At 28.8% G+C, this 14,459-nt stretch overlaps 1 protein-coding gene across 3 annotated transcripts; it reads right to left on the bottom strand.

Moving 5' to 3' along the window:
* Nucleotides 1-4,476: 4,476 nt before the first annotated feature.
* LOC107023934 (zinc finger CCCH domain-containing protein 53) lies at nt 4,477-8,736 on the bottom strand. 3 transcript variants are annotated; one of them, XM_015224789.2, is made up of 9 exons: nt 7,843-8,736; nt 6,632-6,814; nt 6,366-6,545; nt 6,171-6,274; nt 5,833-6,093; nt 5,610-5,751; nt 5,160-5,402; nt 4,997-5,078; nt 4,477-4,910 (listed from the first exon to the last, which is right to left on the bottom strand). In XM_015224789.2, exons 1-8 carry the CDS (start codon nt 8,664-8,666, stop codon nt 5,045-5,047), a joined length of 1,971 nt encoding a protein of 656 aa, XP_015080275.1. In that variant the 5' UTR covers nt 8,667-8,736; the 3' UTR covers nt 4,477-4,910; nt 4,997-5,044. The 3 variants fall into 3 exon arrangements, with proteins under 3 accessions (XP_015080275.1, XP_015080382.1, XP_015080307.1); XM_015224896.2 differs by having other exon boundaries at nt 5,160-5,399; nt 7,843-8,735; XM_015224821.2 differs by having other exon boundaries at nt 4,477-4,906; nt 7,843-8,666.
* Nucleotides 8,737-14,459: the final 5,723 nt, after the last annotated feature.

Here is a 14,459-nt window from a genome sequence, read left to right as displayed (position 1 = left end):
ATATATACACCTCATTTATTTTAAAAATATACGGGGTAGATATATGTACTAACTAATGAGAGATAGGAATATAACCTAATTTGATATACATTCACACATTTTAACAAATCAAAATAAAAATGTAAGAAAAAAAAAGGGATCTTTTATTATTATAATTTGAAATTATATATTATATAGAATTAAATATTATTTTCAAGTCTTTTTAATATAAAAAGAAGTTATAACTTTTTTGTTTAGTGACACAAGAATGCACTTTCTTTTCAAATTGTCGAATTTTTGTTTCAATATCTCTAAGTTATAATCAATTTTAATTTTCAGCAAAATTCTTCTTATAACCACTAGAAAGTAGCTATGATATGTACATATTAAAAATTCATAATTAATATTTGGAAAATTTGAATATGTCCTTAAGTTTCTTTTTAATTTTTTAAGTTTTTAGTTAAATGATAATATAATTTTATCTTGATGCTTTAGAACTTTCAATTAAAAAATATTGTATATTAATAAGATTTTTGAAAATAAGAACAAAGGTATCATATTGCAACAAATTACTGATATTTTATAAGCTAAGAAGTTTTCATGTAGTTATATATATTATATAATGAATACTTACACTTTGCATACATAGCTATAAACTATATAAATATAGGGGTATGCAAAAAAAACTATAAACACATAGGGATAGGGATGGCTTGTTCTATAGTAAGCGTTTGATTGTGTAAAACAAATGTTTTCTTTTGAAATACACATGAAAAAAAATTATTATAAGATTGTGTATAAAAAAAAAAAAACAGAGTAAAAAATTTCTTGAGATAATTAGCATCTTCAAATTTGGTACAATTTTTACAAAAGATGCAATCATTCACTTTCTCTCTAGACTATAAAATAAAATATTTTCAGTAATCAACAACGAAATCATACTTGGTCCCACTCTATCCCTAGTTAGTTTTTCAAGAGAGGGAAAACAAAGGTCATTTTATTTTTTTATCGTTTGTTAATAGATAAAAAAGAATTTATGGATCTAAGCAAAATCAATTCTTTCTTCATTTTCAAATTAATTTATAAAAAATTATTTTTTTAATTTCACTAATATATCGCGCGAAGCTCGATTAAAATTTGTTAGCGTTAACATGAATTGGAGCATGTTAATATCAATAAGAGCACACTCTATACTGCTACAAAATGCACTAAGCTACATATTATTTTGTTAAACTTCTTTTAACAACTTTTTATGTTGGAAAAAACTTATAAGAAAAGAATCAAGAATAAATAGAATTATAATCATATTATTTATCAATAAAGTATACTTTTTTTATGTTTATCTTGTGACTGTGGATGTTTCTACGTATCAAATAAAATTATTTTAAACAAATTGACACGCCTAATGAGATAATTTCTGTCTTTTATATCTTGAGTTGAAGAACCTCAAAATTATTCAAATCGAAGTCACTCCAAAAATACTATATAGTTATTATGATCTCATAAAGTCAAATTATTTTTAATCTCAATTTTCTTCAACAACAAAAATAATCATATGAGAAATCAATTCAGCTTCAATTAAAAAAAATGAAATTAAATATTTAGTTCAATAACACGAATTTGTTATGAATCGAAAAAAAACTACACATTATTTCCACTACGCATAACTACACATTGACGATGGAAATAAAACTAAATTGTAATTTTCATGCCCATATGGCCATATATATGATAGTAAGATGGAAGGCACGTATGGTTAATATATATATTGTATTAATCCACTCAATAAATTATATCTTATATTTATTTTTTTAGAAAATGATCGAAAGCCCCCCCAATCTATACTTGAAATTCCAACTACACTAACCAACTTCACGGGTGTCCCATTACCCACCTAAACTATATTTTTATCTATTTTCTACCCACCTGAGTGTTGACCTGTCATGGGAGGTGTTGTCACCGCCTCTAGGCGCGTTTGAAGCAAAATTTGACGAAAAATTTCCCCCTTCTCCAATAGTCATCTTCCCCACTTTTAAATACCCATTACTTCTTCTTCCCCCACCATTAATCCTTGTTTCTTTAGTAAAAAATTCACGAATTCCTCTCAAAATCATGTAGGTTTTAGTTGTTAATGTTCATTTGTACTTCAAATCTTGAATTTAGAATTTGTAATCTGATCTTATTTCTTATTTAGGTTTCTAATTAGAAGTTTGAATTTTCTCGAAATTCATCAAAAATGGCAAATGAAAACTTGAATACGCTTTGTATGGATGAATCAGACCCAATGCTCAACGTTGTAGTGAGATGCAAACACAAAATTTTGCTAAATTTGCAAACTTCTTGGTCGAAATTAAATCCGGTAAGAAAATTTTGGTGATATCACTTGATAATGCAGAATCGTCTGATGTAAATTCTCTTACTTTTGATGATGCAAAATCGTTTGATGATGCAAAATCGTTTGATGATAACCAAAAGTGGAGTAGGATATGAAAAGAGGGTTTTTGTAATTTTCTTGCTTCCTTTGTTCTTCTTTCAGTTTAAGGAGAAATGGAGGGGAAAAGCAAGAAAAGGGGGAAAAAGAAGAAATGGGAGTTTCTAGGTGTGGATCCCAGTGCGTGGAATCACGCAGCTTGACTTATTTGGTTTATGTGTTGAGGTCAGCACTTAGGTGGGTAGAAAATAGATAAAAATATAGTTTAGGTGGGTAATGAGACACCCGTAAAATTGGAGTGTGTAGTTAGGATTTCGGGTATAGATTGGAGAGGCTTTTGATCTTTTTTTTTTTAATCAAGTATTAAAAGAATTAAGAAATATAGGACTTTACAAAATATATTTTTTTAAGAAAAATCATAGACACTATCAATGGTAGTAAAAGGTAATAAATACCCAATAAAATGATCGAATTGAAAACAAACTAGCTCGAATATCACTCCGTATTTTTACTTATATACTACTCTCTTATTTTTATTTGTCACGTAGTCACTTTTCGAGAATTAAACTTTCGAGATTTTAACTAATATTTTAAGATATATTTTATCATCATATTAATTACAACTAATAGTAGTTTTATTTTTTTAAAATGTAATCATAGTATCTACGATCACATTTTACACACCTCGATTAATTTAATAGGAATCTTACTAGAAACAATTTAACTTTAAAATACTATTTTTATCCTTGATGAAATAATTTTCAATCGCATAAATATCTAAGAATTATTTTAGACGATAAATTTAAAAAAAAAACTTTACGTTATGTCAAATCAAACAATGTCACGTGAAATAGAACAGAAAAAAGTAATATTTTTTTCTCCACTAAAACTTTAATATGAAACTCATGACTCTTGAATAGTTTACAATCTTTCTTTTTTTTCCAAAATTTCATTAAATCTTTTCACTTGGTGACTATTCTCAGAGGGATTTTCCTATATATATTTTTTATAAAGGCATTAATAAATATAAAATGACTATTTTCTAAGAAGCATATAAAAAAAAAGCACGATAAATAATTTGAGATAAAAAGAAGACAACGTTGATAAAAACCATGAGAGATTAGAGTTCAACTATCAAACTAGACATAGTATGTGAAGTGATTTCTTTTTATTCGTCCAATACTAACACTATCAGTGCTAGTAAAAGGTAAGAAACATTCATTTGAACATTCATTCATTACTTTTACTTATCTAACCCCCTCGTTCTTACTTGTCACATTTCATTTCTCGATTATTCAAAATCAGTTTTCTCTCGACTAATTTCATGAAAATTTTACAACCTCCACCCCCATTGTCAACCAAGATATGATGAAATGAAACGAATCATGCAGTATTTTCCTCTCTAAACCTCATGACTCTCGACTAGTTCAAAATAATATTCAAATGGAGGGATTATAGTGAATAGTTGTTGGGGAAAGGAGCAAATTTGAGGGCACATGTGGACAGTAGATTTAAAGTTAAGAATGACAAAACAGAAAGGACATCAGTACTCATAAAAACAAAAGGCCAAACATATATTGAAGTTTGAACAAGTCTTATAGGTACTCAAAAGTGGGAAGGAGCCTGCCTTATGGGTGATGTGGTGTGGGGTGGGTACCTTCAAATGGTGTCAGTAGAGCCATGTGATTATATGGCCCTTTATCATTCATGTCCACATAAAGAAAAACACCTCAAAATGAGACAAAATAGTCCTCTAAAGTTACCTTTAAATGCATAAAAAAGAAAACTTTACTAATTAACCCACACACACCCTCTACTCATTATGAATGATGAAAGATGAAAAAAGTGAAATCCTTTACTTTCATTCGCTTCGATTTGTTTGTCTTGTTCCGACTCGATAAAAGTTTAAATAAAAGAAAGTTGTTATTGAAATGAAAGTAAGTATGACAAACAGATTGAAACGAAACGGAGAAAGCATTCTTCCCTTCCCAAGTTTTCCCTTTTTGGATTCCTCATGGCTTATATTCAATCAATATTATACTCATTTAGTAGAAACATTGTAATCATCTTAAAAGAGACTTTGAATTTTTTTCATGACAAGGCAAATCTAAAAGATTTTATCATTTTTCTACATCAAAATTTTACATTAAAGCAAGTTATGATTAAGAAAGGAATAGAAAGAAAAAAGGTACTAACAATATCTAATGGATACTACTACTATTACTAGACTTTGTTATGGTATTGTGTTCTGTGTGGTCCAGCACACAAACTACAAAGAGGGTACAAAAATAAACAAAAGAGAGGGACCCCATTTCCCATAAATCAGTTCATCTGTCATTTTTACCTATGCATTATGTATTTTTGTTGTAAGTAGTATTTGTATTGATGATGGCAATAATCTTGAGGAGATCTTCCTTACAAATCTTTTTCTTCTGTTGTGTTTTTGGCTATACAGCTAGAGAGGGCTTTTACTACCTTGTATGTAAAGCTAGCAACCTTTCTGCATAAAACAAACACAATGAGGATCTTGTTAAGTATATATTTATATATAGATAAGACAGATTGAAAGCGAATCTAATAGTTTACCGAGTTAATCCCCTTCCCTCGTTAACGATGATCAACTGGAACAACACTTTAAGTTTCAGTGGCTTCTTGGCCAGATGTAAACCTGGTCAATGATATAACCTCACATTAAGTGCTCTATTGAAACCAAGCAAGAGAAGAACACAGCTGTTGTTAAGTACTGTACCTTGGAACCTGAAAGTAACATGATTTGAGAGAAGCCATGTTGAAGGCAGAAGTGGTGGGAAGCATAGGGATATTGTTCGTAGTAGTAGTAGTAGTAGTAGTAGTAGTATTAGTAGTAGCAGGCATTGTTATTGCGGGACTAAAATCAGCTGCGGATGAATCAGTTGGAAACGCAACATGTTGTTCTGCAGCCGATTTTGTAGGAGAAGCGAATAGATTATCAGGAAGGTTGTGGTCAAAGCTGCTTCAATGACAGAGATTTCAGAAAAATTAGAAAGAATCCGAGAGAGAATTGAACCAATACACACTACATAGCAAAGAAACAATGCCATCATAATATGAGCATCTTCGATTGGAATAATAATTGAGAAGGCTTCAAAATATAGCAACATAAAAACTTCACTTTGATAAACCTTAAAGAGTTTCATCAAGGAAATTTTATATTAAATACCTATCTTGAGGATCGGAGTCATCGGTATTTGAGGTCTGCTCCTTGCTGCAACTGCCATTTCTGTTATTTGTATGTGGCATCCCCTGATTCTCATCAGCTGCATTAGCTAGGGGGTTGATGGGTTCGTGGACACCATTATTTTCTGCAGGAGAAAACAAATCAATCAATACTTGATATTAAAAAAACCAAAGAAAACGAAGAAGTGTTTGTTCCAAGTGTTTACCTGCTAAGGCTTCTTGGTTGATGCCATTAGACGAACAAACAAAACCCTGATGGTTTTGAAACTGAGTTTGCATATGGGAGGCAGATGGAACACCTGGAGAGACGACGCCTGGATGGAAGTGACTATTGTGATGGTGGTTCTTCATCAGTTGCAAATTCATTAACCTTCTGCCTTGAAACTCAATCGCTTGCTGCAGTTCAGCTTCCTGCTCCATTTTTCTTCTCAACATCATCTCATGCGGATTATAAAACATCCTTCCTCCTGCACAGAAAAGACACTTTTCAAGTGTCTCAATCGAACAATTGGAAGAAAAAGAGTAATCCACCTTGTATTCTCACCAAAGGGAATGTCATATAGCTCCCTAGACTCAATCCCTGAAGGGCTTAAACATGCTGAGAGCTCTTCTCTATCAATAGGCTGCTGCTGTAGATGAAATTGCTTCCTTCAATTCAATTGAGAACGGAATATTAGTCATGCAAGACGTCTATAGCAGAAATCAATCAAAACAGAAGATAATGATCATAATTTCATACTTGTCTGGGATTTTTCCCTTTTCTTTGTATGGTTTAACGAGCACACGAGAATCACACACAAAATGAGGGTTGCCTTTGGCCAAAATTTGCTTCACAGTTTCGGGGTAGATGAATGTAACAAATCCAAACATCCGCTTCTGCTGATACGGAATTCTAACATCTTGCACTGGCCCGTACATACTTCAAAACAAACCAAGGGCCACCTAAAGTTAATTCTTCATTCAACTTGATTTTCATTTAACCAAATACAAGCAAGAAGCACAAACCTAAAGTAATTGGACACATCCTCCTCCTTGAATGTACTATCAGCGGGAAATGTCAAGTAAATTTGTCGCAAACAAGAACTTGAATTTCCAACCAGCGCCATTGCTGAAAATTCATTTCTGTCGGGTAACGATCGACCATGTTTGTGGAACTCATCACTTATCACTAATGCTGCCGCAGCCGATCTGCAATTCAGACCATAAAAATGACAGTAACTAAGAAGGCATAGCCAACGTTCGATATCTCAACCTCAATAACGTCCCAACCCAAAAACTAAACAGTATGTAACAAAACCATGAGTTCTTTCTAGTCAACTTAAAAGAACAGCACAGGCTCACCAAACATGGAGCAAGTAAATAGACTATAAAGCATCAGAATGTCATCTTTACAGCCGGAATCCATCACAAATTTACATGGAAAACATTTTTATACAAAAATCTAAACACTCACTCAATCCCGAACTAGATGGGATCATGCATATTAATCCTCAATACACATTTGACAATGTCTAAGACATTTCATTCAATACTTGGTAACTTACCTTTAGGGACAAATCAGTGCTACCTACAACTAGGAATTCACAAAACCTCATGCCTATAAACTGACATACAATCTCTAACCAAAACTGAAAATTAGTTGGTACACAATGCAAAAAATGGCAGAATCAAAACAATGCAGCACCCAAAAATCCATGTTCAAGAACACCTAAAGTAGATAACTTTCTTCCAAATCAAAACAACACAAGAAAATATCACCCCAATTCCACCAGCTAGCCCCCAAAATCTAAAGTTTCAACTAAAAAGGTAAAACATTTTTCATCAACTCAGTTGAAATACTTAACCTCCCAGATCACAAGGCTTGGTATTTTAACTATTCATTACACAGTAGACACAGTAAGCTAGCATTTGGCCATAGATTTTGAGACTTTCATCTTCAACATATATGATTTGGCCATGAAATTAGATCAGATTTTGATATTCATCAAATAAAATTCAAGTTCCCATAAACTTGCTCACATTAGTTTTTGGGTTTTCAAAAACTTCCACTCAAAAACTTCAAACTTCTTCCAACTAAAATGCATTTCCGAACCACAACTTCAAAAGCTCAAAATTTTCAACACCAAAAATGTTCAAATGTTAAAACACCAAAGACAACAACTTTACTCAAAACAGAAGCAAAAAAAAAACAATCTTTTTTACTCAATTAAAACTACCTTTGATTATCATTGTAAACACTCATGCATCTGTTGAAACCAAAAGGATGACGACCTCCAGAAGCCATAAACTGAGAAGCAGCAGCAAATCTCTGTTGCTGTAACGCTTTCACACGCATAATCTCATCAAAACAGTCAACATTCCCAGAAGACTCATCTGTTGAATCACCAAATCCACCATGCATAAACTTACAACTATTCCCATTCTTACAAAACCCTTTAGCATAATACATGCAAGGCCTCCAACCAAACCCACCATTTTCATCACACCCACCCCCACCACCAAGATAAACATCATTCACTGAACAACTCCTACGATGTAACTGTTTCTCTTGATTTTCCTCACAAAAACCCATACCCATTGAATCACTTCTTCCACTCGGACTCATAACCGGGTCAAACAACTGTTCTTCATACCCAGAACCATTCACAACAGCAGCATACGACACTGGTCTCGGACTCCTCGAAAAAACCGGCGGTGACCCACCTGACCATGGAGAAGAAACAGGTGAAGACTGAAACCCATTGTTCGGAATCATGATTCTAGGTGAAGATTGAGGAAATGGGTTGAGTTTACTTGAACCAAAATGGGAAGAAGATGAAGGTGTTGAAGGTGCAGATGAACTGTTTGATAAAAGTCCTAAACGAGTTTTAGTTTGATTTATAGTAGAAATTAACAGATTTTCTGGGCTAAATGCTAATCTTATCATCTCCTTATCACCTTGATCTTGTGTTAGCAAATAACACATGATTTTTGATGCATTTTCTGGATCCAAATTTTCAATTCTTGATAAAACTGTTCTTGTTGCTTCATATGAATCCATGGTGATTCTTTTCTTCTTTTTTTTTGCAGAGGTTTTAGGGTTTTAAATAGAGGTTTGATGAGAAAGATGATATAAAGAAGATTTTACAAGGGTATTTTATCGATATCTCCGTCCGTTCCGAAATAAGTGTCGTTTTAATCGCAAAAAAAAATTCAACTATTATTAAGAATATTTTATCGATATTTCTATTCCAAAATAAGTGTTGTTTTAATTCAAAAAAAAAATCAACTATTATTAAGGGCATTTTATCAATATATCTATCGCGAAATAAGTGTCGATCAAAGAATTAAAAAAAATAGGCTATTATTGAGGGTATTTTATCAAGATTTCTCTATTTTGAAATAAGTATCGTTTTAACAAAAGAAAAATTCAGCTATTATTGAGGGTATTTTATCTTTATCTTCGTCCCGAAATAAGTGACGTTTTAATTCCAAACAAAAATCAACTAATTAAGAGTATTTTATCAGTATCTTCATCTCTAAATAAGCGTCAATTTAACAACAAAAAAATAGGCTATTATTGAGGGTATTTTATCACGATCTTCATCTCGAAATCGTTTTAACAAAAGAAAAATTCAGCTATTATTGAGGATATTTTATCATTATATTCATCCCGAAATAAATGTTGTTTTAATCCAAACAAATTCAGCTATTATCTTGGGTATTTTATCTGTATCTCAATCCCGAAATAAGTGTCAATTTAACAACAAAAAATAGGCTATTATTGAGGGTATTTTATCACAATCTTCATCTTGAAATCATTTTAACAAGAGAAAAACTCAGCTATTATTAAAAGTAATTTTTATCTATATATTCCACCAAAAATAAGTGTCATTTTAATAACAAAAAAATTTAGCTATTATTAAGGGTATTTTATTAATATTTTTGACTCATCTATTTCAAAATAAGTAACACTTTTATTAGATAAAAAAATCTAAATTAAATGTCATTTTAAAAAAAAAACATTGCTATTGTAGGGGTATGATATCAATATTTTTGTCCCAAAATAAGTATGACTTTATTATAAAAAAATAAATAGAGGAGATGTTCTATTAAGATGATATCTTTCGTTCCAAAAATATTGTATTATTTAAACAAATTAAAATATAGATATTTGAGGGGGTATTTTATTAAGATAATATTTTTGTCCTACCAAAATAAGTAACATCACTTTAATAAAAAATAAATTCAAATAATTATCTACACTCTATTTATTCAATTTTACTTATTAAATTTGAATTTTATATGTTCTTATGAAATAATACTCTAATTGATATAAATATTTCGTGCTTAGAAAAAAAAACATCATAAAAAATGCTTATTATTTTTTTAATAAGTATCAAAAAGATAAGATAATAAACCTATTTATTTTGAAAAAAAACATAGAAATTAATAGAACTATGATTAATATAGAAAAAAATGTTTTTTTTTGTGTGGATTTTATTTTTGGGAAATAATTAGAAAAAAGATGGCAAAGATATCAACCAATGTTATAAAAGGCAATGATAGGTTGGTCTTATATTCGTGCAATCATTATATACCTTATATTATAAAGTATGTTTTTTTTTATTTAAAATATTTATTTTTAACATGTATTTAAATTAATCATATTTCAAATTAAAATAAAAAATATATATTCGATATATAAATCATAAGTTGCTATTTTCGATATTTAAGTATTATTATTTTTTAGTAACACAAAGATGATAAGTATTTTGTTACCAATTTATAGATGCCACAATATATTCATTTAATGGAATATGAATGATGCTAAAATAAAAAATTTTAAAACATAAGAGACAAAATGGAATAGGAATATAAGGGTATTTGGTTAAACTCAAAATTTTTAAATATTTTATAAATTCTTTTACACATTTGATAAATATCAATTATTATTAGCCGAAATCAGAGAACTTATAAGTTATAAAATGTTTTGTTTAATTTAAAAAGTAAGATTTTATCCTAATATTTTTTTATGAAATACTTCCTCCATAACACAACTTTTAATTATCTCTATCTACTTTTATATAAAAAAAAATTAAATTTATATCATAGTCTTCTTATCAACCGCCGTCCATTATTTCATAATATATTATATGTATTTGTACTTTATTATACTGTATTATATGATAAATTTAATGTTATTGATTGTAATAATTTATAAATTTATTAAAATAACCTAATTATTTTAGAGTAGGAGGAAGTATCTTGAAATATTATGTAAATATATAATTGAAAAAAGAAATTAAGTAACAATGGAACACACCAAATTGATTGTTTCATAAAATAGGGATTTTCACTATTACGTAACAACAAAATTGAACAATACAATACGTTTTAAGTAATAATCAAAATAAACATTGTAGGTATAGTAACGATATAATATAATACATAACAATGATCCAAACATTGTGTAAGTAATTATTATTATCTACTATTAAGTAGTACTTTTAGCTATAAAATTAGTTTCAACATCTACTATTAGCTTTCAATTATAATTATTTAATGTGTTAATCCAAATTAAACAGATATTCTTTCATTCATCTTTACTTGTTCATTTTAAACTTTACACGTAACTTAAAAATAATGAACAATATGAATAATTTATGATAATACTGATATTAATTGACATTTATACTTAGATCTTTAAAATGATTTAAAAATAAATAATTAACACTGAAGATAAAATATGAAAAACATAATTAATTTTTCCGTATACATGTCAAAATAGACAAATAAAAATAAAATTTTTTTTTTTTAAAAATATTATTGAATAAGTGAAAATGATCGAAATATAACTAAATAATTAATAATAAAGATAAAATAATAACAGAATTCGAAAAAGATTCCAAGCCAAGGAGTGTTTATAGCAAAAGAGAGATTAATTCAATAAAAGGATCCTAATATGTAGAGATTACAAGTGTTTATCATCTCTATAATATTTATTATGAGAGTGATATAAAAAAAAATCTAAATTTAATGTGAATTACTAATTTTATCTGTAAAATTAGTAACAGTTTTAAATACATATTTACTTAATCAATTGAACTTAAATACACTATCGATCTGCAACATGAGAGAAATACATAATTAAGAAGTGTTTTCAACACCTCGCTCGATTTTTTATTATGAGTAAAATTTGATATAACTTGTTATGTCATGTAGCATATCGAAAGTGTATCTAAGTTTTAATTATTCAAATCGAGATATATTTTTTAGGTTGTCAATAGTTTAAAAGTGAAACTAATAGCGTTTTCAATACTTCTCTATTATTATCGAAGGCATATCATTTCTCTACCAAAATTTCACATAGGACCGAGAAAGGAATCATGTTATATGGTGCGGATTTCATTAGCTCATTTGATTGACTATTTGCTATTATTTTGTTGATAAAAGTTTAATTATACGCCTTGTAATCATCTTTTTCCGAGATGTTAGAAAATAAAATAAAATAAAAAGGATGATGTTACTTAGCGAGATATATAGGGTAGAGGTCTCGAGTTGTGATAAAGTGATAAATAGTCTTTTAGTTTTATCCAGAGGTCTCGAGTTTGAATACCCCTGAATACAGAATCGTGCTTATTAAGAAGCGTTTTGTCCTTAATGTGAGATTTATCGTTATAAATATAAATATAATTAAACTTTAACGTGAATATCAAATACTAGACGGAAAAAAAATATAAAAAGTAAAGGTCAAAGGGTCTGTTCAACCCTGTCTTTAGACTGCCTTGATAGAGGTGGGCATGGAGAACTGTTGCCTGTAGACAGTGGGAACTTGTGTATGTGTGATGTATTTTTTTTTTATATATTTATATTTAATTAGAGGAATTTATTAGTATATATTATTTTTATTTTTTCTAGAACTCATGAAACAAATCAAACACACAATTATTTTGAAGAAAAAAAAGTTGGTGTGTTTGTTAGGGTTGAGAATAAGTATATATTATTATTTTAGAAATATTTAGAAAAATAAATTTTAATTTTAAATATTCTTTACGAAAAGTATGATTGAATATAAGTTCAAACTTAAAAATTTTCAAATAAAAAGAAAATATACTCCTACTACTTAGTTTTTTGGGAAAAGACTCAAATATTTCATTGAATTTTTAGAAAAGACTCATTTATGTCATCCGTTAAAAGTTTGGCTCATCTATGCAATTACCGTTTAAGAAAAGGCTCATTCATATCATTATTTTTTAACAGTGATTTTACAAAACTATTTTTGACACGTGGCCAATTATAATTCGGTCACGTCATTAATTTTTTTAATGTAAAATTGAAATTCTGAACAAAAATTGAATTAAAAAAACTCACTCAAATAAAGATCCACCCAAATAAAACTATGAATATTTTAAAATTTGAGTGGGTCTTTATTTGGGTGGATTATTTTAATTCAGTTTTGTTACTTGACTGAATTATAATTGATTATGTGTTAAAATAATTTTGGAGAATCACTATTAAAAAATAATGACATTTTCTGAGTCAAACTTTTAACAGATGACATCAATAAGCTTTTTTTAATAATTCGATGACATATTTAAACTTTTTTCTCTAATTTCTTTGGTGGACTAAATGTGAAATGATATAAGAAGTGAAATATTACATCATTAAATATTTTTATGGCAACTGATTGATTAAGTTTGCTAATATGTCAAATGGATGCATGGAGTTTACATGAAGAACATTATTAGTACTTGAGCTCATCAACTTTTTCAAATGATTGTAGTTGGTATTGGAAGAGATTTATTTATTTATTATTTTATTCGATGTTTAGTGTTTAATATTAAAGTTTGATTAAATTAAAATTTGTATTAAAAAGTCAACTTTCAGAGGATAAAGCATTATTAAAGCAAATCGACGTCTAAACGAACTCAAACCTAAAAATTTTAACTAAAAATGAATAAATTCTTACCATCTCACTACGATTTTCGTTATAGTATCCCTTTAATACTTGAATTTTGTTGAAGTATCCCTTAGACTTTAGGGGGCACAAATATTGTCATAAATGAAATTAGTTAACATTTAGGAATACACACGTAGATTATTTTAGTAGTGACACACATATATATAAGAGGTGAGTAATGTTAAACGGCTAAAAATTTGATTAGAAAATTAAAAGTAATATCTTTTTGTTTTAAAATAAACTAATCTTCTTTTTTATTTTTTTAGTTAAAAGGTTTAAAATGTTCAAAAAGATAAAATAACACAGGTAAAATACTATTAATACATAAATGTATTTTTTTGAATTGACTTTAATCGATATTTCTTCAACTTTAATCATATATAAATACACGCTTAACTAACAGCTACGAAACGACCACTACGCATTTATCTTTAATTAAATATCTCGATATTTGATAGAAAATGCTTAACTCTAACTAGTGGAACTTCCAAGCAAAACAATATAATGTACTCAACGAAATCACATAAGTAGAATATGAGGAGAATAGAATGTGTGTAAACTTTATCAGTACTTCGTAAAAGTATTAAAAACTATTTCCAAAAGACTTTTGACTCAAATATAACAATACCCGATATTTAAAAAAAAAAACAATGCAAAGCCCACCGAAACGAATCAACAATCAACAACAAAATAGTATAATAAACGAAACACAATAAACAACATAACATTACAAACTATTGAAAACAATAATGTATAACGATGAATATCAAATTAAAACAAAAAAACATCGTACATATAAACATGACCCTTGACTTTGTTTCAATGGACAAACTATGTCCTCCAACTTTGAGTATGCACAAATACACAGTTAAATTTGTATAAAATTGATCT

The sequence above is a fragment of the Solanum pennellii genome, chromosome 1 (assembly GCF_001406875.1).
Source record: "Solanum pennellii chromosome 1, SPENNV200".
In the NCBI taxonomy this organism is placed as follows: Eukaryota; Viridiplantae; Streptophyta; class Magnoliopsida; order Solanales; family Solanaceae; genus Solanum; species Solanum pennellii.
This window is presented reverse-complemented; position numbering and strand designations above follow the sequence as displayed.